General features: G+C 38.8%; 1 protein-coding gene across 6 annotated transcripts in view; it reads right to left on the reverse strand.

Moving 5' to 3' along the window:
* Positions 1-24895, reverse strand: part of CCDC14 (coiled-coil domain containing 14) — a 43098-nt gene extending 18203 nt beyond the window's left edge. The window contains exons 1-8 of one of the 6 annotated variants that reach the window (XR_009494739.1): positions 24552-24895; positions 17232-17287; positions 16820-16892; positions 16502-16571; positions 16286-16408; positions 2811-3047; positions 2604-2698; positions 1223-1721 (exon numbers count right to left, since the gene is read on the reverse strand). Coding sequence is in view for 5 of the 6 variants with exons in the window: in NM_001352180.1 (NP_001339109.1) it covers positions 1223-1721; positions 2604-2698; positions 2811-3047; positions 16286-16408; positions 16502-16571; positions 16820-16892; positions 17232-17287; positions 24552-24725 (1327 nt within the window). In the remaining variant the exon portion in view is untranslated. 6 annotated transcript variants of the gene reach the window in all.
* Between the last annotated feature and the right edge of the window lie 2389 nt (positions 24896-27284).

Below are 27284 nucleotides of genomic sequence, written 5' to 3' on the forward strand. Positions count from 1 at the left end.
CAGCTACAAAAAGTTAATCAATTCCACAAGTATTTTAACACCTTAATGGAAAGTTTACATGCATACAGTAAACAATTGTGCCCAATTACAGAGCAGAATGCTCTGTAGAGCGGTTTTGCATGAAAGCATTAGAAGCAGAGACCTGGGCTCCACCATTTTCCTGCAATGTACCTTAGTCAAATTACTTAATTCTTGAAGCCTAGGTTTCTTCATGGTTAAATGGATAACAACAGTACCTCATGGGGTTGCTGAGAGGATTAAATGAAATACTGTTCTCCAAGCCTCAGTTTCCTCGTCTGTAAAATGGGGACAATAATAGTACCTCATAGTGTTGCTGTGAGGATTAAATGAAATAATGCATATAAAACACTTAGCACAGTGCTGGGCACATGCTAGGTGCTCAATAAGTGATAGCTAATATTACTACTATTATAATTATTACCAATGATTAAGTATTCACTTAAGAGAATAATAATGAATTAACAGTCCGAAAATACAGGAGATTTTAATATACTGAACCACAGGATTAATAGTGCTACATCCTAATACAGATAAATTTTAAGATTTGGTAACTTTTTTGTCAGACTGCAAATATGAGGTACTCAATTAGAACTTCCATAATCAATTACTGTGTTTTCTAGATGACAAATGTGTAACTAAGTCCAAGTGAAAGTCATTATTCAGAATATACATAATGAAAATGAATACAACCTGGCTCATAACTCCACCCAAGATATTTTTTTTGATTAATTAAAATATCTTAAGAGTGAACTGAAAAGAGCATCAGAAGATTTATGTTCCTTCTCCAAGTGAGATTTGTTAAACATTGTAACAGTTATTAAATAAATGATGAGAGGAAAACTTTTACATCTTTTTAAAGTAGGAAACATTATCACTCTGTTCTAGGGAGTTAACCATGTCCTCCAACCCCTTAAAATTTATCTCTATGAATTTTCTTTGGTTGAATCTTTTCAAGGTCCCTTTGAATCAAGTAGAATGAACACACACTTACAAGTAAAAGAATGATATTCCCTAGCACGTTTCAAATCCACAGGAAACAACAGGGAGCAAAAACCCACAAAATAAGAATAAAACAGACAAAACTCATCTCTTCATTAGCATAAGACATACTTCTATGGAAAATATCACAAACTTCATGTTGATTATTCTGAATTTAAATGATGACATGCCACAGAAAATTATAAAGAAAGTACTTATCTACCTTGTTCTGCTACCAGGGCCTTGAGCTCTCCCAACAAATACTTGATAGTTCTAACTTTTTCAGCACTCTGGTTCACGTTTTTTGCCTTCTGCACATCCTTTATTCTTGAATCTCCCAGAGGTATGTTTAAATCCTTTCCTTCACTTCTGACCTCACCAATGTGTTTGTTAGTACATTTTTCTTCATGAGTAGCCAAGAAAGCTGGCTGTAATAGGGTGGGGCTGCGGCGAGTGGGACTGTCAGGATGAGAACGCAATAGTTTCATGTATGTCTGGAAACACTTCAGTAAGTCCGGTTCCTCAGAAAGTCTTTTCGGCAGAACCCCGTTAGCAAGACCCAGTTGCTGAAATGTTGGAGTAGCTGGTTTGCCAGTTTGGGGCAGGTTACATGAAACTCCAAGACAGGTATTGAAGGAATTCCTTACAACATCATCAGTACAGTTCACAGAAGTTGTTCTTCCTTGTGATGCAAACTGACTGTCACCATCAGTCTGAACTTCCTAAAGAAAAGAAAAAAACAAGCTAAGACTTCAAAAATAATGAGCACTGACTTGTGGGCATTAACTACAATAAACTCAAATGAAAAATGTTAGAAGATGACATTTGCAGGATGGAGTTACAGATTACCAGTGAATAAGTCAATTTCCCCTTAGCTCATTATTCTGCATTTTTAAAGCTTAATTAGTTCACTCAGTAATATGGGAACATTATAAAGCCACGACCAAAATAGATTGTTTACATATATCATAAATGGTTTAAAGGCATCAAAAATTAGTCTACTTTGGGACTAAAATAAACTTCCACTTTAGGAAATCACAGTGTAGAAAATAAGCTGAAAAGGCTTCTGCATAAACATATTTAGAGAAATGTTACAGTAGTAAAAAATTTATTTAAATGTCTAACCATAGGTGAGGAGTTACACAGACCATGGTATATCCACTAGAGTAGTAAGAACTTAGTAAAAATTTACAAAAGGTAAATCACAATTAAATGTTAAGTGGAAAAAAGCAGCATGTAAAACTATATAAAATTTAATTATGATGATATTATTAAAAGAAAGTTTACTTAACAAATTAAAACCAGAAAATGAAACCTACACAAAGAATTAAATGACTGGAACATGCTCTATCAATGTGTTAACAGCAATTGTGCTTTGCTGGTAGGTATGGGTGATTTTTTTTTTCCCTAGTAATCTTTTTCCTTCGCCCTGCCCACCACTGTCCTTAATTAATAGGCAAACTTTTCTAATAAAAAATAACTCAAAAAATAATTGGTCTTTACAGCCTAGAGCATTAAGATACAATCAGCAAATGAAATTTTCTCTCAAGATGACAATTTCTAAAAGCAAATCATTACTTATATAGTATATAAACTGCACTCACAGAATGAACCATCGGAGGGCAGGGTGGCTGCCGAGGTACCCGGACTGGGATAGAGGTGGGTAAACCATAACTAGAAGGTGAAGACGTCTGAGATTCTAAAAAGTAAAAGGGAGAAAAAGTCATTCACATCTCAGACTGCTTATACAATTACCAGGCAACTTAATTAGAGCTTATATTCATGCTTTTTAAAACGTCATTCATACTAACCAGAACCAGACACAGTGTGGCAAGGTGCAGCAGGAATTCCATTAGGGTTGTTCTTTGAAGCCAAGTTATTCATCAGTGACATTTGAGTCTGCACATGTTCGCAAAGAGCTTGGTATATTAAGGGTGAATACATTCCACAGTGGTCTTGTAGTGACCAATTTTGCAGTATATCTGATGAGTCTCTTTCACTTCCAACAGAAGCATCATTAGGTATCTGCTTCTTCTTATCTGAAGATACTAATATGGAAAAAGGGGGAAAAAATTTCTGAAATATGTTTCTTTTCAAAAACCTTTACCAAAGGTATTAGAGGAAAAAAGGGCTCTCAGAAGTAACTCGATTCATCACATACTTTACAGAGTGTGATCACCCCTCAAGAAAATCACCTCAAATTCTTTTTTTAAAGGGAAGTAATGAATCAGGTTCTCCTCAAAATTAACTTATACTATGTCTTTAAAATCTCTATTAAATGCTACTCATAATGCACTTCAGTTGGGAAAGGAGTCACTGGAAGGACTGATGCTGAAGCTGAAACTCCCAATACTTTGGCCAGCTGATAAGAACTGACTCACTGGAAGAACTGACTCATTGGAAAAGACCCTGATGCTGGGAAAGTTGAAGGCAGGAGGAGAAGGCAGGAGGCAGCAGGAGAAGGCAGGATAGAGGATGAGATGGTTGGATGGCATCACTGACTCGATGCACATGAGTTTGAGGAAAGCTCTGGGAGTTGGTGATGGACAGGGAAGCCTGGCGTGCTACAGTCCATGGGCTCGCACAAAGTCAGACACGATTAAGTGACTGAACTAAATGGAATGCTCTTGAGAGGGTGAATGGAACAGAAAGATAGAATACCTTGTACAATTATGATGCTTTGATGATAATGATGATAATAACAGCAACAATAAATAAATCAGAGCTTTTAGAGTGAGAAAGTGAATTTAATCTACACATTGAGCTCTCAAATAAGACCTTAACCTGACATTTAAAGTCTCAAAAGCCTAACCACAACATAATTTTCCAACCATCTTTCCATCACCCTCAACTAAGAAATCTTTCAATCCAGTCAGACCAATTTAGACACCTACATGCTTTTCTCACTTTCCTATAATATTACTCATGATGAACCATACCTTTCAATTCAATTCTACCTAACTCACCAAAGCTCATCTGAAGCCTTCTCCAGTCATTTCAGTCTAGTGACTGCTCTTCACCATGAAAGAGTACATAGTCTATACAAATCATGTATCACTTGGATACTGTACTATATTGCTTATCTTTCACTCTCTTGTCTGTTTGACTAAACTATAAGCTTCTTTAGGCAGGGCTATATCAGAGTACAAAACAAACTTAGAAAACCACACTTTTTGGCAAAAGCTTACCAAAGCTAAACATATATTTTATGATATAGCAATTATATTTCGGGGAATATACCTGGCAGAAATGAGTATTACATCTACTAAAATGTGTACGAGAATGTTTGCAACAGCTGTATCAGCAGTGGCCCCAAACTGAAAACCCAAACAGTCATGAATAGTAGAAGTGGATGAATTGTGGTGTAGCCATATGATGGAATACTATATAGCAATGGAAAAGAACAAAGTACTGATATACTCTGACTGCCTATATGAAGTTAACAGATATGATGCTATGTGAGAGTCAGACACAAGACTACAGTGTAGAGCTGCATTTTCACAGTGTACATGAAGTTCAAAAATAGTAAAACTATCCAATCAAGAAAGAAGTCAGAAAAGTGTTTATTCAAGGATGAGGAGACAGGTAATAATGAGAATACTGATGGATAGGAGCCTGGTAGGGTACTGAAATCGTTCTTTATTTTCAACTGGGTGGTCAACTACATGGACGTACACATATGCAAATATTTATTGAGATTTATACACTTGCTTTATTAAAGTTAATCCTTAAACAGTGAAAAGTTAAAAAATTTTAAATGGTATGGAATTCCCTAAATACATACACAATTTATTGAAAATAAAAACACTGCTAAAAGCATAAAACCTACAAGTAAAAGCAAAACGTTAAAGGCAAATGAAATATTATAACCAATAAACACAGAAAACTACTACTAAATTATTAATGGACTATGAAAATGGTTGGAGATACTGGATGCATCTATTTTGACTTGAGTTATTCTTTCCTTTGTGATAACCTATTGCTGTGAACATACTTCCCTGGCCTGCATATGAGCTCTAACAACTACTAGCTGAATAACTTTTGGCAAATTATTTAACCACTCTTGGACTCTTCTTCCTCATCAAAAAAATGATGATAATACGAGCATTACCTGTTTTATAACACTGTTATGAAAATTAAATAGCACATGTAAACTACTAGTATCTAGCACATAGTAAGAACTCAATATATGTTACAGCCATTACCAAATGGCTCCAAAGTTTAATCAGATCAGATCAGATCAGATCAGTCGCTCAGTTGTGTCCAACTCTTTGCGACCCCATGAATTGCAGCACGCCAGGCCTCCCTGTCCATCACCAACTCCCAGAGTTCACTCAGACTCACGTCCATCGAGTCAGTGATGCCATCCAGCCATCTCATCCTCTGTCATCCCCTTCTCCTCTTGCCCCCAATCCCTCCCAGCATCAGAGTCTTTTCCAATGAGTCAACTCTTTGCATGAGGTGGCCAAAGTACTGGAGTTTCAGCTTCAGCATAATTCCTTACAAAGAAATCCCAGGGCTGATCTCCTTCAGAATGGACTGGTTGGATCTCCTTGCAGTCCAAGGGACTCTCAAGAGTCTTCTCCAACACCACACTTCAAAAGCATCAATTCTTCGGCGCTCAGCCTTCTTCACAGTCCAACTCTCACATCCATACATGATCACAGGAAAAACCATAGCCTTAACTAGACGGACCTTTGTTGGCAAAGTAATGTCTCTGCTTTTGAATCTGCTATCTAGGTTGGTCATAACTTGCCTTCCAGGGAGTAAGCGTCTTTTAATTTCATGGCTGCAGTCACCATCTGTAGTGATTTTGGAGCCCAGAAAAATAAAGTCTGACACTGTTTCCACTGTTTCCCCATCTATTTCCCATGAAGTGATGGGACTGGATGCCATGATCTTCGTTTTCTGAATGTTGAGCTTTCAGCTAACTTTTTCACTCTCCTCTTTCACTTTCATCAAGAGGCTTTTTAGTTCCTCTTCACTTTCTGCCATAAGGGTGGTGTCATCTGCATATCTGAGGTTATTGATATTTCTCCTGGCAATCTTCATTCCAGCTTGTGTTTCTTCCAGTCCAGTGTTTCTCATGATGTACTCTGCATAGAAGTTAAATAAGCAGGGTGACAATATACAGCCTTGACGAACTCCTTTTCCTATTTGGAACCAGTCTGTTGTTCCATGTCCAGTTCTAACTGTTGCTTCCTGACCTGCATACAAATTTCTCAAGAGGCAGATCAGGTGGTCTGGTATTCCCATCTTTTTCAGAATTTTCCACAGTTTATTGTGATCCACACAGTCAAAGGCTTTGGCATAGTCAATAAAGCAGAAATAGATGTTTTTCTGGAACTCTCTTGCTTTTTCCATGATCCAACGGATGTTGGCAATTTGATCTCTGGTTCCTCTGCCTTTTCTATACATGGACATCACCAGATAGTCAACACCAAAATCAGATTGATTATATTCTTTGCAGCCAAAGATGGAGAAGCTCTATACAGTCAGCAAAAACAAGACCAGGAGCTGACTTGGCTCAGACCATGAACTCCTTATTGCCAAATTCAGACTGAAATTGAAGAAAGTAGGGAAAACCACTAGACCATTCAGGTATGACCTAAATCAAATCCCTTATGATTATACAGTGGAAGTGAGAAATAGATTTAAGGGACTAGATCTGATAGAGTACCTGATGAACTATGGAATGGGGTTCGTGACATTGTACAGGAGACAGGGATCAAGACCATTCCCATGGAAAAGAAATGCAAAAAGGCAAAATGGCTGTCTGGGGAGGCCTTACAAATAGCTGTGAAAAGAAGAGAAGTGAAAAGCAAAGGAGAAAAGGAAAGATATAAACATCTGAATGCAGAGTTCCAAACAATAGTATGAAGAGATAAAAAAGCCTTCTTCAGCGATCAATGCAAAGAAATAGAGGAAAACAACAGAATGGGAAAGACTAGGGATCTCTTCAAGAAAATAAGAGATACCAAAGGAACATTTCATGCAAGGATGGGCTCGATAAAGGACAGAAATGGTATGGACCTAACAGAAGCAGAAGATATTAAGAAGAGGTGGCAAGAATACACAGAAGAACTGTACAAAAAAAGATCTTCACGACCCAGATAATCATGATGGTGTGATCACTCACCTAGAGCCAGACATCCTGGAATGGGAAGTCAAGTGGGACTTAGAAAGCATCACTACGAACAAAGCTAGTGGAGGTGATGGAATTCCAGTTGAGCTATTTCAAATCCTGAAAGATGATGCTGTGAAAGTGCTGCACTCAATATGCCAGCAAATTTGGAAAACTCAGCAGTGGCCACAGGACTGGAAAAGGGCAGTTTTCATTCCAATCCCAAAGAAAGGCAATGCCAAAGAATGCTCAAACTACCGCACAATTGCACTCATCTCACACGCTAGTAAAGTAATGCTCAAAATTCTCCAAGCCAGGCTTCAGCAATATGTGAACCATGAACTTCCAGATGTTCAAGCTGGTTTTAGAAAAGGCAGAGGAACCAGAGATCAAAAGTCTTAATAGGGCCAAATAAATATTTTATATTCATAGATCTTCCCAACTGTATCAATAATAAATCTCTAACCATTTCCCTTCTAAGGTGACATGCAATAAGTTATTCTTCATTCTCTGAATATATGAACTAAAACAAACTGGTTAATAAACATTTGTTAAAAAAAAAAAGGGGAAATGTTGTTGAGTCACTAATCGTGTCCAACTATTTGCAACCTCCTGGATTGCAGCACACCGCACTCCTCTTTTCTCCACTATTTCCCAGTTTGCTCAAATTCATATCCATTGAGTCGTCTAACTATCTCATCCTCTCCTGACTCCTCCTTTTCCCTTCAATCTTTTCCAGCATCAGCTGACTCATTTCCAATGAGTCAGCTCTTCACATCAGGCGGCCAAATTATTGGAGCTTCAGGGTCAGTCCTTTCAATGAATATTCAGGGTTGATTTCCTTTAGGATTCACTGGTTTGATCTACTTGCAGTCCAAAGGACTCTCAAGAGTCTTCTCCAGTACCACGGTACAAAAGCATCAATTTTTTAGCACTCAGCCTTCATTATGGTCCAACTCTCACATCTGTACATGACTACTGGAAAGGCCTAGCTTTGACTATACAGATCTTTGTCATCAAAGTGATCTCTGCTTTTTAATAGGCTGTCTAAGTTTGTCATAGCTTTCCTTCCAAGAAGCAAGTGTCTTTAATTTCATGGCTGCAGTCATTGTCCGCAGTGATTTTGGAGCTCAAGAAAATAAAATCTGTTACTACTTCCACATTTCCCCCTTCTACTTGCCATGAAATGATGGGACCAGATACCATGACCTTAGTTTTTTCTATGTTAAGTTTCAAGCCAGCTTTTTCACTCTCCTCTTTCACTCTTATCAAGAGGCACTTTAGCCCCTCTTTACTTTCTGCCGTTAGAAAGTGAGATCTTTTCAGTTGTCGTATGTGGGATCTAGTTCCCTGACCAGGGACAGAACCTGGGTCCCGCTGCACTGGGAGTGTAGAGTATTAGCCACTGGACCACCAAGGAAATCCTTAGTGGAAATACAATTTATAATTAATAAAAAGGAAAAGTATCCTCCTAAAATAGTTTTAACTTCAAAATCTAAAATGATGAAAGCTGAGATCCCACGCAGCCCATGGCCATCCAGAATATTGTTCTTCCTTTCCTCCTAATTCCTAGGTCTCTCTTCTGCTCTTGGATTTCTTTTGGCTCCATAATATATGTCTGGTTTGAGGAGTTCTCAGATTTTATACTCATAGTCCCAAGCATTGGCACTCATTCACTTTCTTTTCAGGAGATGGCTTTCACAATCTCTGATTCAGTTCAGTTCAGTCGCTCAGTCGTGTCCAACTCTTTGCCACCCCATGAATCACAGAACGTCAGGCCTCCCTGTCCATCACCAACTCCCAGAGTTTACTCAAACTCACGTCCATCGAGTGGGTGATGCCATCCAGGCATCTCATCCTCTGTCATCCCCTTCTTCTCCACCCTCAATCCCTCCCAGCAGCAAGGTCTTTTCCCATGAGTCAACTCTTTGCATGAGGTGGCCAAAGTATTGGAGTTTCCACTTCAGCATCAGCCTTCCCAGGACTGATCTCCCTTAGGATGTACTGGTTGGATCTCCTTGCAGTCCAAGGGACTCTCAAGAGTCTTCTCCAACACCATAGTTCAAAAGTATCAATTCTTCGGTGCTCAGCTTTCTTCACAGTTCGACTCTCACATCCATACATGACCAGTGGAAAAACCATAGCCTTAACTAGACGGACCTTTGTTGGCAAAGTAATATCTCTGCTTTTGAATATGCTGTCTAGGTTGGTCATAACTTTCCTTCCAAGGAGTAAGTGTCTTTTAATTTCATGGCTGCAATCACCATCTGCAGTGATTTTGGAGCCCCCAAAAATAAAGTCTGATACTGTTTCCAGTGTTTCCCCATCTATTTCCTCTGAAGTGATGGGACCAAATGCCATGATCTTCGTTTTCTGAATGTTGAGTTTTAAGCCAACTTTTTCACTCTCCTCTTTCACTTTCATCAAGAGGCTTTTTAGTTCCTCTTCACTTTCTGCCATAAGGGTAGTGTCATCTGCATATCTGAGGTTATTGATATTTCTCCCGGCAATCTTGATTCCAGCTTGTGTTTCTTCCAGTCCAGCGTTTCTCATGATATACTCTGCACAGAAGTTAAATAAAAAGGGTGACAATATACAGCCTTGACGTACTCCTTTTCCTATTTGGAACCAGTCTGTTGTTCCATGTCCAGTTCTAACTGTTGCTTACTGACCTGCATACAGGTTTCTCAAGAGGCTGGTCAGGTGGTCTGGTATTTCCATCTCTTTCAGAATTTTCCACAGCTTATTGTGATCCACACAGTGAAAGGCTTTGGCATAGTCAATAAAGCAGAAATAGATGTTTTTCTGGAACTCTCTTGCTTTTTCGATGATCCAGTGGATGTTGGCAATTTGATCTCTGGTTCCTCTGCCTTTTCCAAAACCAGCTTGAACATCTGGAAGTTGACGGTTCACATATTGCTGAAGCCTGGCTTGGAGAATTTTGAGCATTACTTTACTAGCATGTGAGATGAGTGCAATTGTGTGGTAGTTTGAGCATTCTTTGGCATTGCCTTTCTTTGGGATTGGAATGAAAACTGCCCTTTTCCAGTTCTGTGGCCACTGCTGAGTTTTCCAAATTTGCTGGCATATTGAGTGCAGCACTTTCACAGCATCATCTTTCAGGATTTGAAATAGCTCAACTGGAATTCCATCACCTCCACTAGCTTTGTTCGTAGTGATGCTTTCTAAGTCCCACTTGACTTCCCATTCCAGGATGTCTGGCTCTAGGTGAGTGATCACACCATCGTGATTATCTGGGTCATGAAGATCTTTTTTGTACAATTCTTCTGTGTATTCTTGCCACCTCTTCTTAATATCTTCTGCTTCTGTTAGGTCCATACCATTTCTGTCCTTTATCGAGCTCATCTTTGCATGAAATGTTCCCTTGGTATCTCTAATTTTCTTGAAGAGATCTCTAGTCTTTCCCATTCTGTTGTTTTCCTCTATTTCTTTGCATTGATCACTGAGGAAGGCTTTCTTATCTCTTCTTGCTATTCTTTGGAACTCTGCATTCAGATGCTTATATCTTTCCTTTTCTCCTTTGCTTTTCACTTCTCTTCTTTTCACAGCTATTTGTAAGGCCTCCCCAGACAGCCATTTTGCTTTTTCTGCATTTCTTTTCCATGGGAATGGTCTTGATCCCTGTCTCCTGTACAATGTCACGAACCTCATTCCATAGTTCATCAGGCACTCTGTCTATCAGATCTAGTCCCTTAAATCTATTTCTCACTTCCACTGTATAGTCATAAAGGATTTGATTTAGGTCATACCTGAATGGTCTAGTGGTTTTCCCTACTTTCTTCAATTTAAGTCTGAATTTGGCAATAAAGAGTTCATGATCTGAGCCACAGTCAGCTCCTGGTCGTGTTTTTGCTGACTGTATAGAGCTTCTCCATTTTTGGCTGCAAACAATATAATCAATCTGATTTCGGTGTTGACCCTCTGGTGATGTCCATGTGTAGAGTCTTCTCTTGTGTTGTTAGAAGAGGGTGTTTGCTATGACCAGTACATTCTCTTGGCAAAACTCTATTAGCCTTTGCCTTGCTTCATTCTGTACTCCAAGGCCAAATTTGCCTGTTACTCCAGCTGTTTCTTGACTTCCTACTTTTGCATTCCAGTCCCCTATAATGAAAAGGACATCTTTTTTGGATGTCAGTTCTAAAAGGTCTTGTAGGTCTTCATAGAACCATTCAACTTCAGCTTCTTTAGTGTTACTGGTTGGGACATAGGCTTGGATTACCATGATATTGAATGGTTTGCCTTGGAAATGAATAGAGATCATTTTGTCGTTTTTGAGATTGCATCCAAGTACTGCATTTTGGACTCTTTTGTTGACCAGGATGGCTACTCCATTTCTTCTGAGGGATTCCTGCCCACAGTAGTAGATATAATGGTCATCTGAGTTAAATTCACCCATTCCATTCCGTTTTAGTTTGCTGATTCCTAGAATGTCGATGTTCACTCTTGCCATCTCCTGTTTAACCACTTCCAATTTGCCTTGATTCATGGACCTGACATTCCAGGTTCCTATGCAATATTGCTCTTTACAGCATCAGACCTTGCTTCTATCACCAGTCACATCCACAATTGGGTATTGTTTTTGCTTTTGCTCCATCCTTTCATTCTTTTTGGAGTTATTTCTCCACTGATCTCTTGTAGCATATTGGGCACCTACCGACCCGGGGAGTTCCCCTTTCAGTATCCTTTCATTTTGCCTTTTCATACTGTTCATGGGGTTCTCAAGGCAAGAATACTGAAGTGGTTTGCCATTCCCTTCTCCAGTGGACCACATTCTGTCTTAATCTCTGATTTAGTTAAGCTATGATATTTTGCCTTTGCCAGCAGATGCCACCACCCAACATAAATTAATAACCTTCAAATACTTCTTAAAATTCAAAGCTTTAGAATTAACATGTCTTACTTAACTCCTCCATTAACTCAATCTATGTGAAACTCTACTGATAATGTTGTACATCTGTATTTAAGACACAAAAATCTTAAAACAATTTATCCAAGACAAGTTAAAAACCATTAAGTGGATGTACAATTTTTAGATAATTCCTGCCACCCAAATATGGAATAAAAACCTACTGCAGGTAGGCATTGCTGGATGCCTATTATAATTTTAAATACGGAGAACACTTGGCCTTGATGGGGGCAATCAATGCTAAAAATATTCTGCCTGTAGTGGTTTATTTCTCCAAGATGAGGGCAGAAATATGTATATGATACTGAAGGTAGGAGCATGTGACCACAGCATTCAATACAGTTATCAAAACGTAAGTAGCTGCTTATTAAAAAATGGTTTGTTTGTTTTTTCTTTTAAATGTCAGGTGCAGTCTTGGGTAAGCTCTCAATGCATTTTTGGAACTGCCTTTCTGCCTCATTCCTCTAAGTAAGCAACAGGGTGGGTGGGTGTGACTCCATAGACACCCAGTGATCTGGCAGGTCCCAGACAGAAAATACATAAGGAGCCCAAGCCCCAGAAGACAGTAACACAAAATAGTAAGATAACATATGTTAAAGTTAAAATGATATGTAGATACTAGTTAACATGCTATAACAAATTCCTAAAATTCTAATTATGACTATCTCACTTGTGGAGAGATGAAAAAGGAAGGAAATGCAGTTTTGCCTATTTTTTTTTTAATGTTAAATTGGTGAGTTGTCAGAAACTGTGCTTTTTAGATAAAGGGCATTTTTATTTATTTTATTAAAAAAAAAATCTTTTGGCCATATCCGGTGGCATGTGGGATCTTAGTTCTCCGACCAGGCATCAAACTGTGCCCTCTGCAGTGGAAGTGTAGAGTCTTAACCACTGGACCACCAGGGAAGTCCCAGCTTTTGTGTATTCTAGGCACTGTGATTAACAGAGCAAAAACCTTGTACTGGCTAACAGCTGTTAACTACAAAAAAAGAAAAAAAAAGATCCTTTCTAGATAGTGCTACAGTGATAAATCAAAGAAAAATGAAGTAATTTAACCAAAGGGAAAGAGGTTTCTGCATCCAAAGAATAAACCTTGGTCAATGGGAACCACTTCTTATACTATAACCCTAATGGAGACTGTCCTTTGGCAAGTAGGTCCTAACTTCTGATGATGACAGTGTAGGGCAAAGGACAATAAGAATATTATATACTGATAACAGGCCAGAACTGCTGGTCTGACTCTAATCCAAATAAGAATTTAATGCTAGGGACTAAGAATGCCAGATCTCTCTCATTTGCTTCAGCAAACCCACCTTCTATCCATCTCCACTCTGCTCTGCTCTCTCTGGGATGCTACTCTGTATGGATTACATTATTAAGAGACATTCCTTTATGGGTCTCTTGTGCTCCTACATGTCTTGCTGGGTTTACCAAAGAAAAAGTAAGGCTTTGAGCTAAGCTCTGTACCTGGGACATTTTTCAGGGCTGTGTTTATACTTAGCAACGTTGAGGGATAAGGTGATGTTTTTCCCTCAGTCAAGTATAGGCGTTCTAACTGCTTACCACCAAAGCAATGAATTCCCCAAGCTCAGTGTTCTTCAGCATGTGCAGTTTCCCCGTGGGTCCATCGCACCACCCCACCGGCAGTTGGCAGTGAGGCAGAACCGACACAAACATGCTAATGTGCATGCTGCTAGCTGTGCTACGAGCACAGCACCTTTGTCTCTGACCCAAGAGTCTTGTGTCTCCTGTCAACATGCACGACATAGTAAGGATAATTCATTAGCTTGTAAGAATGAAAATCAGATCCCTGACTAGATATACATCAACAGGGTTCCGGTTGGGTCCAATCCAATGGGAATTGTGGCATTATCAAAGAGAGGAAAAAGCATGCATTCAAGATATTTCAAACTCCCTCTCTATGAGGCCACCTTGGGCTGGCTTTGTCCCTTAAAGCTCACTTCTCCTCTCAAGGTGGCCTACTCTAACAGAACAATATATCTAGCTGAATCCCAGTAACCTCTTCCTCACCTCATCCCTTAAGACCTAGGGATAGCAACAGTTCTGTTCATGCTGCTAGCACTCGGCTAGCAGAATCCCTTGTGGTTCCCTTATACTCTAATGAGTTTGTAATGAGTTTCTTCATAAATAAAACCCCTATCTTAATTTGGGTGTTCCTATCTACTCTTTCTTGCCAGTCAATTCTAAAGGAAATCAACCCTGAATATTCATTGGAGGGGCTGATGCTGAAGCTCCAATACTTTGGCCACCTAATGCAAAGAGCCGACTTACTGGAAAAGACACTGATGCCGGGAAAGATTGAGGGCAGAAGAAGAGGGTGACAGAGGATGAGATGGTTGGATAGCGTCACTGACTCAATGGACATGAGTTTGAGTAAACTCTGGGAGATAGTGAAGGAAGGACAAGTCTGGAAGTCCATGGGGTCGCAGAGTTGGACATGACTTATCGACTGAACTCTGTGGGAACTCTGAACAAATAGTTAAGTTAGGATCCAACAAGTTGCTACCATGGCACCATCGCTGACCATGTACTACCACTCCTTTCTTTGTCCATCAGTCCTCCAAAATAGGTTTCTACTTTAAGAGTTAGACCAGGGGTGAGCACACTTGTTCTTAAAAGGCTAGAGAATAAACATATTATGCTTTAAACAGGCCAGATGGTCTCTTCCACAACTACTCAAGTCTCCTCCTACAACACGAAAGTAACCATAGAAAATACATAAATGAAAATGAATTAGCATGACTGTGCTCTGATAAAGCTTCATTTACAAAATAACTAAATATTACAATAAAACAAAACTGGCTGTAGTATGCTCACCCTGGATTAGACCAATACTGTCCCACTGAAATATAATGTAAATCATATAAGCAATTTAAAATTTTCCAAGAACTACATTAAAAAATTAAAATAGGTAACATTAACTACTATAATGTTTTATTCAAATCAATACAGCCAAAATATTAACATTACAATATGTGATTAACATTAATCACTGAGATATTTTATTTTTTTGCATTAAATATTCTAAGCATACTGTGTATTTTTACTATAAAGCACATCTCAATCCGGATGGTAAATTTTTATCAGAAATCCTTGATCTGTATTTAGGTTTAATAAACTTTACAGTTGAAAAAAGTAGATTCATTTACCAAGTTATTTCAAACATACTTTAAAAGTTTTCTAATAACTAGGTCAAGTATCAGCTTTCAAATTTAAATTAATTAAAATTAAATAACATTTACAATTGAGTTCCTTAGTTGTACTAGCCATACTTGGAATGCTCTGCATCACATGTGTTTTGAGACTGCCACCTTAAGTGGCACAGGTCAAGACAATACAAGGCTAAACGCAACTGGCCTCCAAGATAGGTTAGGAAGTTGTTTTCTCAGCCTTGGTTCTGACTCAAGACCATCTGAATTTCAGCCTCTTTGCCTGAATCCTGATCTCTAATACCCAGAACTAGTGCTGTACATGACTCAAACCCCTTACCTAAGCTAAATCTTACTGTACTCTGCTGTACTAACATTTTTGGCCCACCTGAACTGTGAACTAGCTGGTTCCATTCTTGATGCTCTGAAATCCCATTACGGACTTTTTCATCTCTATTTTGGGCTACCATGTTCCATAGGCCTCTGTGGAACAACACAATCAAAACTTGCTTATTCTAAACTGCTTACTGAATCATTCCACTTAGGTCAGCAAGTTAACTGTGAGCGTAAACCATCCTTGGCTACAGTCACTGTCAATCAGCGGCAGAGTTTTTTTCCTTACATAACTATCCAACTTGGAATTTTACCTTCCTGTTACCATATCTTCTAACTGTGCAGCTGAAAAATTGAGCTATGGATCCCACTTAGAATATATGTATACACATATAGTATTTTTAAAACAATAAATATACACCCAATGTATATGAAATATACATTGAAATATGAAACACCCAATGAAATATGAAACCCAATCAATCTGTGAATATCATTCTGAGTTTGAACTATTCTCCTATAAAACCTAACCATTTTTTTTTCTACTTTTCTTCTTGGCAAAGCATTCAGCAATTAGAAACTGAATAGAGGAAAAAAAAATCACAAGCACACACACACACCTGTATAACCAGTATTATTAAAATGTAAGCCCAACTGCATAACCCCAGTAATCTATCAAAACTCCCATAATTAAGTATCATATTTAAATAAATAAGATAAAAAAATACTTACAAATTTCCTTCCGGACTACAGAAGGCACAGTATGTTTTTCATGTCCTTTCTTTTTGGATCTGTATCTTTTGGTTTCTACAGGTCTGGGGTTACATCTATTTTCTGAATATGTTATTTCTGAACCTATTAATGATTAAAACAAAAATTCATTAGCATTAAGAGAATTACTTAATTGAGAAAAGGTGATCAGCAAAGAAGCATTAAAAAAAAAAAAACCTGAATCTTCATTTCTCAAAATGTCCCGCAGCAAAGACGCACAGCCATCAAGCCCCTGTACGGTTTCAGTCTGTAAGGAGAAAGTCACATAGAAATTTGTACATAAAATTTTACTGCAGAAAAAAAATTCTGTAATTTTAAAATTTCCTTATTTAGAAGTAATTTATTATTGGTAGAAGACATGTTTTAAAGCAAAAAAGTCTTCATTCTTTGTCAGGACAATTAATACTTCACCTTTGAATTTTTATTTCCACTTCTTAACTTTTACCTGAAAACTAATTAAACAGTATACACTGTATCTATTCAGTTTACTCTTACCTGACTTTCTGAATCAGAGTGAGTGGGATAGCCAGAATCTGCATTAAAACGGGGTATCTTTCTCCAATTGGTCCTAGAAAACAAGTTTGTTAATACATTTACATATAACACAAATATAATTACAAATAATATATTTTCCCAAAATACATTCTAAAAAGACACTTTCTTTCCACCAAAGGTTGGATAAGAAAGCTTGTTCAACCATGCAAAAGATGGATTTATGCAGGACTTTATGAAGGTTGTAAAGACTAAAATGATCAACATGGGTAGAGATATGAAAGGTTTCTCCCCAGAGTTTTGTGAAAGTAGAGACCCTCACTTAGATCTCTGGGGTAGGAAAAATTTAGTCCATCCCATAGACTTGAAAATCTCTTGAGAATTCCTGAAGTTGGACACTTTCTTAAGTACTTACCCTTTCTTTCCATTTGTTAATTTAGCAGGTCCAGTGTGCTTTCCCGAAGGTATTACCTATGACATGATGCATTATATTATAGGAGATATACAAATATTTTTCTATCATATTCTCAGTATACTGTTTTGACAAAACCTAAAATGTTATTGTTTCCTTTTGTTTCACTTGGTAAAACATACATAACATAAAATAAACCATTCTAAAGTATACAGCTCTGTGGCATTAAACACATTCACAGTTGTGCAACCATCACTACAGCCCATCTCCAGAACTGTCATCTTCCCAAACTGAAATTCTGTACCCATTAATCATTAATCTCTAATCCTCTCCTAAGTACCTGGTGTAACCACCCTTCTACTTTTGGTCTCACTGTTCTAGGAATCTCATATAAATGGAACCAGATAGTATTTGTCCTTTTGTGACTGGCTTACTTTGCTTAGGACAGTATCTTCATAGTATACATGTTGCAGCATGTGCAAAATTTCCTTCTTGTTAAGGCTGAATAATACTCCATTTTATATATGTACCATGTTATTAATTTTAATAAAATCCACTATTACAACTGAACTCATAAATTTTTTTCTCTATATAAACTGTCAAGCAAGCAACACATACCTTTGTTCCTTAAGTCTTATGTAAGTTGAAGACTGAAGTTGAAATTTTACTTTAACCAGAAGTATCTACTATAGTAAGTCTGGACTATACTCAATCCCTCAAAATATTCTACTTCCCCTAGGTCTTCAAAATACATTAACTCAAGACATAGGGCAGAGTTCATAACTCTGATTCTATTTTTCCACATTCTTTAGAATGCCTGACAAGACCAGCACGTGAAAACTCTACTCATTTGCTTCTACACACATCCAATACGCTGGGAGTTACACAAGAAGCAAGCTAACTGTGCTTGCCTCTGGGGAGGGAAACTCAGAATCTGGGGGACAGAACAAGGGAGACTTTCCATGGTATACGTTTTTATATCTTAATAACTTTACATTATTTAAATGTAATGTCTATTCAAAATATAATTTTTGAAAGACATGGTTAAATTTCCTACTCACTCCCTCATTTTACCCTTTAGGTGTAGTCACTGTTGGCAGTTACACTTAGGATTTTTCTTGGCATGTTTACATATTTCATCTCAAGATACCTTTGAGCAATTACTATTGAACTTTCTGGAATTATAAAGTTTCACTTCTCCTTAAGATAACTTAGAATATGAGGGAGTCAAAAAGCAGCAGCGAGAACCAACATTGGCGGAAATAAGATGCCATGTAACACAACTCTACTAGACCCTAAGGGGCTTTGCTTTCACACTATCTATGTTGGTGTCCTGTCCAGGACCATAATAAAAAACCAAACCATCATGCTAAGTCTAAAAACAACTACCACAATAATTATCTTTCAGAATTTAAAAAGTATACTGTTGAGATAAATATATGGCATGATGGCTTAATTGAAAGATTATATTCAGCATTTCACCGAAACACATACACACACACATTAGGTCATATTACAAAATCAGGTAAAGAAAATTAACCAGAATAAAGCACCCTGCAACAGTGTGATACTGGAAGATTCCCTTCAAATTTATTTTGTATTCTTTATTTTGAAATAATAGTACAAAGAACAGTATAATGCTACCAAGATTCCACAACTGCTGACATTTTACTACATCTGCCATCTTCTCCCTTTCAAAAATGTATAGTATTACTTTTTGTCTGAACCATTTCAGATTATGTTACAGACATGATACTCCTTTATATTTATTTACTCCTAAATATTTCCTAAGGACAAGGTCACTCTCTCATAAAACCAAATTATCAAAATCAGGAAATTAACAGTGAAACCATACTATAATCTAATCTACAGATCTTATTCACATTTTGCCAATTATCAAAATACTGTCCTTTATATTAAAAAAAAAAATTATGGCCCTTATCCCATAAATCCAGGATCATACGAAGCATTTTAAGCTGTCATTTCTCTTTTGTCTCCTTTACTCGGGAACAGTTCCTAGAGGTGTCATTCATTGTCTTTTACAGCCTTGACATATTCAAAGAATATGAGCAGTTACTTTGGTAGAATGTCCCTCTGGTAAGCATTTAGACTTGTCTGCTTCCCCTTGATTAGATTCAGGTTGTGCTTTTTTGGCAGGAATATCACAAAAGGGATGTTGTATTTATCTCAATACCGTATGAGCAGGCATATATTAGTTTGTCCCATTACTAGGGATGTAAAGTTTGATTATTTAAGGTGGTGCCTGCCAGATTTTTCACCAGGTTACTATTTTTTCCTTTGTAAATATTAAGCATTTTGTGGGGAGATACTTGAAGATTATGCAGACATCCTATTCATCAAACTTTCATCGAGTAGCATTCATTGAGGATTCCTGCCTTAATCATTTGTCAAATAGTGATTTTTCTAACTTACATCATTCATTCTAGATTTATTAGCTGGCATTCAACCTTAGTGAAGTAATTCATTGAAGTACTTCTTTGTTCGCTAGTATGGACTCATTGATTCCTAGTTTATTTAATGGGTTCTGATGATTATCATTATTTATATTAATGCTCAAACTGTCCCAGATTCTGCCAATAGGAGTCTTTTCAAACCAGTCCCTGTATCATTTCAACACATCACCATTATTTTTGAGCCATTCCTTACAATAAAGATCTCCAGGTCCCACCCCACCCTCCAACCCCCCGGCTTTTTTTTTTCTCCCCATTGTGGTAACATGAAATCTACCCTCAACAAATTTTAAGTGTACATCAATTGTTAACTGTAGTATGATGTTTATGGGATTCCCTGGTGGCTCAGACGGTAAAGAGTCTGCCCTCAGTGTGGGAGACCCAGGTTCCATCCCTGGATTAAGATTGCCTGGAGAAGGAAATGGCAACCCACTCTAGTATTCTTGCCTGGAAAATTCCAAAGATGGAGGAGCCTGGCAGGTTACATACCATGGGGTTGAACAGTCAGACATGACTGAGTGACTTCACTTTCACTTCAATTCCACGTTTACAGCAGATCTCTTAGATATATCTCATAAATCTAACAGAGCTTATTCATTGTACATAACTAAAACTTTATGCCCACTGAATAGCATCTCTCCATTTCTCTCCCTCCAGCCCCTGGCAACAACCACCCTACTTACTGTTTCTATGAGTCTAGCTATTTTAGATACCTCATATAAACAGAATGATGCAGATGACACCACCCTTATGGCAGAAAGTAAAGAACTAAAGAGCCTCTTGATGAAAGTTAAAGAGAGTGAAAAAGTTGGCTTAAAGCTCAACATTCAGAAAACTAAGATCATGATATCTGGTCCCATCACTTCATGGCAAATAGATGGGGAAACAGTGGCTGACTTTATTTTTCTTGGCTCCCAAATCACTGCAGATGGTGACTGAAGCCATGAAATTAAAAGACACTTACTCCTTGAAAGGAAAGTTATGACCAACCTAGACAGCATTTTAAAAAGCAGAGACATTACTTTGCCAACAAAGGTCCGTCTAGTCGGACTATGGTTTTTCCAGTAGTCTTGTATGGATGTGAGAGTTGGACTATAAAGAAAGCTGAGAGCTGAAGAATTGATGCTTTTGAAGTGTGGTGTTGGAGAAGACTCTTGAGAGTCCCTTGGACTGCAAGGAGATCCAACCAGTCCATCCTAAAGATCAGTCCTGGGTGTTCATTGGACGGACTGATGCTGAAGCTGAAACTCCAATATGTTGGCCACCTGATGCAAAGAGCTGACTCATTTGAAAAGACCCTGATGCTGGGAAAGATTGAGGAGAAGGGATGACAGAGGATGAGATAGTTAGACGGCATCACCGACTCAGTGGACATGGGTTTGGGTAGACTTCGGCAATTGGTGATGGACAGGGAGGCCTGGTGTGCTGCAGTTCATGGGGTCACAAAGAGCTGGACACGACTGAATGACTGAACTGAACTGAACTGGCTTATTTCACTTAGCAAAGTATCCTCAAGATACATTTATGTTGCATATAGCATGATTTCCTTCCTTTTTAAAGGCTGAATAATATTCCATTGTGTATCCACTAATCCATAAATGGACATTTAGGTTGTTATCACATCTTAGCTATTGTGAATGTTATAATGAACATGTGAGTGAAAATATCTCTTAAGATTCTATGTTTAACTCTCCTGGATAAACAACCAAAGTGAGAATGCTGGATCACATAACAATTCTACTTTTAATTTTGGAGGAAATTTCATGATTTTTCGTAACAGTTGCACCCTGACATTCCCATGAATGGTGTACAAGGGTTCAAATTTCTCCATATCCTCATCAACACTTGTTATCTTCTGGGTTGGTTTTGTTTTTATGATAGCCATCCCAACAGGTGTGAGGTGATACCTCGCTGTGGCTTCGATTTGCATTCCCCTGATCAGTGATATTGAGCATCTTTCCATATACTTGCTGACCATCTATATGTCTTCTTTGGAGAAATGCCTATTCAAGTACCTTGCCTATGAATGCTACTGAAATGTAGGAGTTCCTTGTATATTATGATTATGAACCTTTTATCAGATATGTAGTTTTAAATATTTTTCCTCATTCCATAAGTTGACTTTTCAGTGTTGTGAGAAGCTGTGCAGCTTTTTACTTTGATATATCCAGGCCCCAACCCTAGAGTTGACCATTTCCCCAAAAAGTAGTGATTCCTTCCCGTGGACAACAGTATTTATTAATAGAAACCAAGATCTAGGCACTAGCTGTACTCTTTGCTACTGAGGCTTCATATGGATTATTTAGTCATCATGACCAGACAGTTGCAATTTTGAGTGTTGTGTTTTTACTTTCAAATCTTTTTCCATATTAAAAAAGTTCAAAAAATTTTAACAGTTGTATACTATTTTCATAAATGGAAGTAATGTGCCCTTGGAGTGCTTCATATTTTTCAGTTAAAATACAAATCTGAAATAAATCGTTTCATATACTGGAAATACCTTTTCATATTCAGGACTGAAAGCTTAATTATTTGATAAGTTATTCATTGTTTAATGCCTTTAGTGCCCCTAGATACAAACTGCAAAACCACTTTTCAAAACAAGTGCCCCAAATGGCAATACATAAGAGAATGTTTGTTTTATCCCACATTTACTTCCACTAAGTATTAGCAAGAAACTTTTACTTATTTGAGAAAAACATAAGTACCTCTTAGGAGCTGTATCTCCTACCAACAAGTGCAAGATAAAATTATATTTGTGGAATAATTTAGTCTTCAAAGACTTTCATTTCCACTTAATCAACACCCTGTTAGTTATTATTTCTGTGAGGTAGGAACCTACATTTCAGAAAGGTGGCTTGTTCAGAGTCATACACCTAAGAACAGATGTTTAAATGGACTCCAGCACCAACTATGTCAGGCTTTAGACAGGTCTAAAGCCTGTCTCCACTGCTAACCAGCTGTATAACTAGAGAAGTTATATGAACTCTGCATCCCTCAACTTCCTCATCTATAAAATGAGGATTATTATCTACTTCCTAAGCCTACTGTGAAGATTAAATGAGAATAAATGGCAACCCACTCCAGTACTCTTGCCTGGAAAATCCCATGGAAACAGGAGCTTGGTAGGCTGCAGTCCATTAGGTCACGAAGAGTCGGACATGACTGAGTAACTTCACTTTCATGCACTGGAGAAGGAAATAGCAACCCACTCCAGTATTCTTGTCTGGAGAATCCCAGGGAGGGAGGAGCCTGGTGGGCTGCCGTCTATGGGGTCGCACAGAGTCGGACACAACTGAAGCGACTTAGCAGCAGCAGCAGCATATGTAAAAGCACATAGAATAATACCTGTCACATAAGTGCTACCCAAATGTTAGCTGTGATTATTGACAGTAATAAACTGTTTTTAAGGGGACTACGTTGTGTTGCACAATTTATGCCAAGTGTGAAATAGATGTTTTACCAGGTTCTCTCATTTAATCTCCTCAATTCTTTAAGGCAGGATATTACACCTACTTTGTAGAAAAGAAAAAGAAATCTCAGAGAAGTAAAAAGTACTTTGCTTACTATCACTATGACAGTAGTGGCAGAACTGGAATCTGAATTGGTAGGTGACCATGACTACAAAAACCATGTTTTCCCCCCTTGCTGACTGCACCAAGTCTGAGTTCATTCAACACAAAAGAAAGAACTATAAGGGTGGGACTGGTCTGGAAGCATTCATGAAGAAAGTCTTGAGCCAAGCCTTGGGGAAAAGTATAAGATTCACATTAATAGGGGAGACAGCATTAAAAGTGAGTTGATAAATAAAGGAAGAGCAAAAATGAAAGGGGAAAGAAGGGTGGTATGGTTACACTTAAGGAGGCGTAAGATCACGAGTCTAAGTAGAGGGTCTGCATAAGGCTTGATTGATTGCTATTGGTTGACTGACTGATTACCTGAAAAGACAGAGATAAACTGCTTAGTAGCATAGGAAGATGAGCAATGTCTCTAGCCTGGATTTTAGTAAGGGCACAAAACGGGAGCTGAGGGCACCCAAACAATGTAAATGTTGACAGGGCCCGACAAGGCTTCTAGAAGCGGTACTTGAGCTGAAGGGACAGGAGATGAAAAGTGGAGATTTCAGGGGGAGAGGACATCATTCTCGGCAGAACAAAAGGCAAAGGCACAGAAGCCTGAAAGAACGCGGGCACTCAGGGCACTGTGGAACAAATAGCTGAAGAGCGTTGGATATTCCTGGGATGGAGGTGGGGGCTGGTAGGGAACGCACTGGCCACGTCGAAAAATGGCTGTGCTGACAGGTCAAAGAACTGGGATGTTTATGTTGGGGGGAAAAAAAATGTTCCAGAGTTGGATTTTTAGCAGAGAATTGATGAGGGGTGTGCATTTGAGAAGGATGAGGCTAAATGCAGGGACACTCCTTGGGAGACTTTTAAAAAAAAACTAGTAGTAAAATACCAGCAACTGTGACGGAAAACCAGCTAATAGCAGCACTTGTTGGAAAAGCTGGGAACCTGGAGTTGATGCAACAACGTCGTGAGGCTCCGAGATATTAAGTCACGCATCCAGCGGCTGAGGCTGGACTCGAACCCGGGGACCACACCAAAGCCAGCGCTCAGTTGGACCACAACGATTAAAACAGAATCTACATCTACAGGCAGAACAACTGTGTTAGGGCGTTAAGATTAGGTACGCACACCCACCCTCCGCCTCGTCTCCTGTCGCAGCATTTTTTAACGCGGCAGCACTGTTTTTATTTTTTTCAAAGGGGGCTTTCCACGTCTCCAGGCCCGAGGACTACCTCCGTCCCTCTCCACCCCCACAGTGGACGCCTCAGGTCCGCAGACCTCACCTGGCCCGGTCGAGATCCAGACCTGACCATCTCTCGCAGCTTCAGAAAAGTCCAAGCGGAATGAAGCAAAGCCGCAAGATAAAAGGAATTAACCGCCGCCGACTCTCGGCCGCCCTTGGCCCGCCCCTCGAGCTTCCGCTTCCGGGAAGGAGCCCGCCGAATGCTGCGCTTCATAGTCCCGGGCGCGCAACCAGAACCTCTCTTCGACCCACCGCACGGCGCCTTGGGTTTGCGCAATAGACCCCTCCCGGCCCCAGCTCGTCACACTCGGCTGCAGGGTGAGAGAAGTCCACAGAACGCCGGCGAACGCTGCGGGACTGGGGCGGGGCGGGGCCGAGAGGGGCGGGGCGGAGGAGGGCGGGACGAGGAGCGGGAGCATTGGGCTGACCAGAGTCCGTGATCACCTGGGAGACCTGAGTTTGCTGCTGCGAGGGCTTCCACTGGAGGGAGAGCCGTTGTCCTGCATCTGCTAGGGGAAGTGGCAACGGGGACCCGCCACGACAGAGGAAGGGACTACGGTAGAACGCGAATAGGTTTCAGAAGGCATTGCACTGTCTCTGGATTTTGACCCTGTATTTTTAGTTGGTGTTTTGTATACCATTTTGAATGTTTTTGTTCTTGGTAATCAATAAACATCAATCCTACGCCCTGTTTTCTTTGTGTGATTCTGATAGCAATTTAATATTTTTTATTCTGTGGCCTAATAATCGTGCTCATTAGCTGCGATTTTAGTTTTACTTCCAGGCATAGTTGTTTCTTCAGTGGAGGTAATCACTGTTAACAAAGAATAGCACAGTATTCTTACCATTGGCGTGCTGCACGAATTTTAATGGACTGTCTTTGTTTTTAAAGTACTGAGTTTGGGGTTACTGTTTTAAATCGAGCTGGAGAGAAATTAACCCAACTTATTTCATTTTAAAGTAAGAAAGAAAAAGATCTACGTCTTGCAAGTCCTAATTACCATTAAAATAATCCAAAAGCTGAAATCTATGTACCAATATATTGCACACTTGTACTGAGTGATTTGGCGAAACTAGATATTTGATAAATTTAGCTTTGAATTAGATTATACTGAGGAGAACTCTCTCTTCCCTCTTCATCTATCCTATAAAGTGTTTAACATATTCGACTGTTTTCAGTTTTTTCTTAGTTGATTTTTCAAAACTTATACTGATTTTTCCTAATTAATACAGGCATATTTTAGGAAGCAGATAAAGAAATAAAACTCATGTTCCCACTAGATTGATACATTCCCTTCTAGACTTTTTCCAACTACATACAGACAGTCCCCATTTATGATGGTCCAGCTAGGATTTTTCAGCTTTATGATGGTTTGAAAGCAATATGTGTTCAGTAGAAACTGTACTTTTAATTTTGGATTTTGATCTTTCCCAGCCTAGTGATATGAGGTAAGATACTCTCTCATGACGCTGGGCATCTTAGGGAGCCTCAGTTCCCAGCCAACCACAGCGTGAGGACAGTGCACTGTGTTTGAGCATGTTTAATGTAGGCTAGGCTAAGCTATGGGCTTCCCCGGTGGCTCAGCAGTGAAGAATCTGCCTGCAATGCAGGAGAAATCCAGTTTAATCCCTGGGTGAGGAGGATTCCCTGGAGGAGGAAATGGCAACCCACTCAGGTATTCTTGCCTGGGAATTCCCGTGGACAGAGGAGGCTGATGGGCTACAGTCCATGGGGTCTCAAAGATGTTAGATAGGACTTACCGACTAAACAACCAACAACAACAATCCCATGGTAACCAAGGAGCAAGTGAATAACATACAAATATACTACAGTTACAATACAATAGGATACGTATTACTGAAAATGAGTGTTTTAATATCTCATCAAAGTTGTTTATTAACCTACAATTACAAAATGGCTACCTGATGGTCATTTCCCTAATCTTTGGAATTTTATGCTTCTCCCGTCCAGTATTGTTTGTTTGTTTCATTGGGGTTTTTACCTCTTTATAAGTTTTTAATATAATAGTTCCTGATGCTTTTTTTTTAATTAAAATTTTTTTATTGTGGAAAAATAGACAAATCATAAAATTTGCCCTCTGAACCAATATTAAGTGTACAATTCAGCAGTTGTAAATACATTGCAATATTGTGCACCCATCACCACCATACATCTCCAGAACTCTTCATCTTGTAAAACTAAAATACTGTAGCCATCGAACAATGAATCCCCATTCACCCATCCTCCAGTCCCTGATGGACAGATAAATGTGGCATTACATACAATGGAATATTATTTCAAGACTGGCATACTTTACTTGTCTTCAAGGTCTATCAATGTTGTAGCATGTATCAAAATTTCCTTTCTTTTTGAAGCTAAATAATATTCCATTGTATGTATATGCCACATTTATCTATCCATCTATCTCTTGATGGACTTGGGTTGCTTCAAAATTTTAGCTATCGTGATGAATATTGTTTCTATAAACATGGGTGTACTAGTATCTTTTCCAGACTCTGCTTTCAATTCTTTTGGGTATATACCCAGAACTACTGGATCATATGATAGTTCTACTATTAAACTTTTTGACAAACCACCATACTCTTTTCCACAACGGCTGCACCATTTTACATTCCCATCAACAGTGCACAAGGGTTCCAATTTCTCCACGTTCTCCCCAACACTTGTTATTTTCTTTTCTTTGTTTTTTTTGATGGTAGTGGTGGTGGTTTAGTTGCTAAGTCGTGTCTGACTCTAGCGACCCCATGGACT

Source organism: Bos taurus, chromosome 1 (genome assembly GCF_002263795.3).
Source record: "Bos taurus isolate L1 Dominette 01449 registration number 42190680 breed Hereford chromosome 1, ARS-UCD2.0, whole genome shotgun sequence".
Classification (NCBI taxonomy): Eukaryota; Metazoa; Chordata; class Mammalia; order Artiodactyla; family Bovidae; genus Bos; species Bos taurus.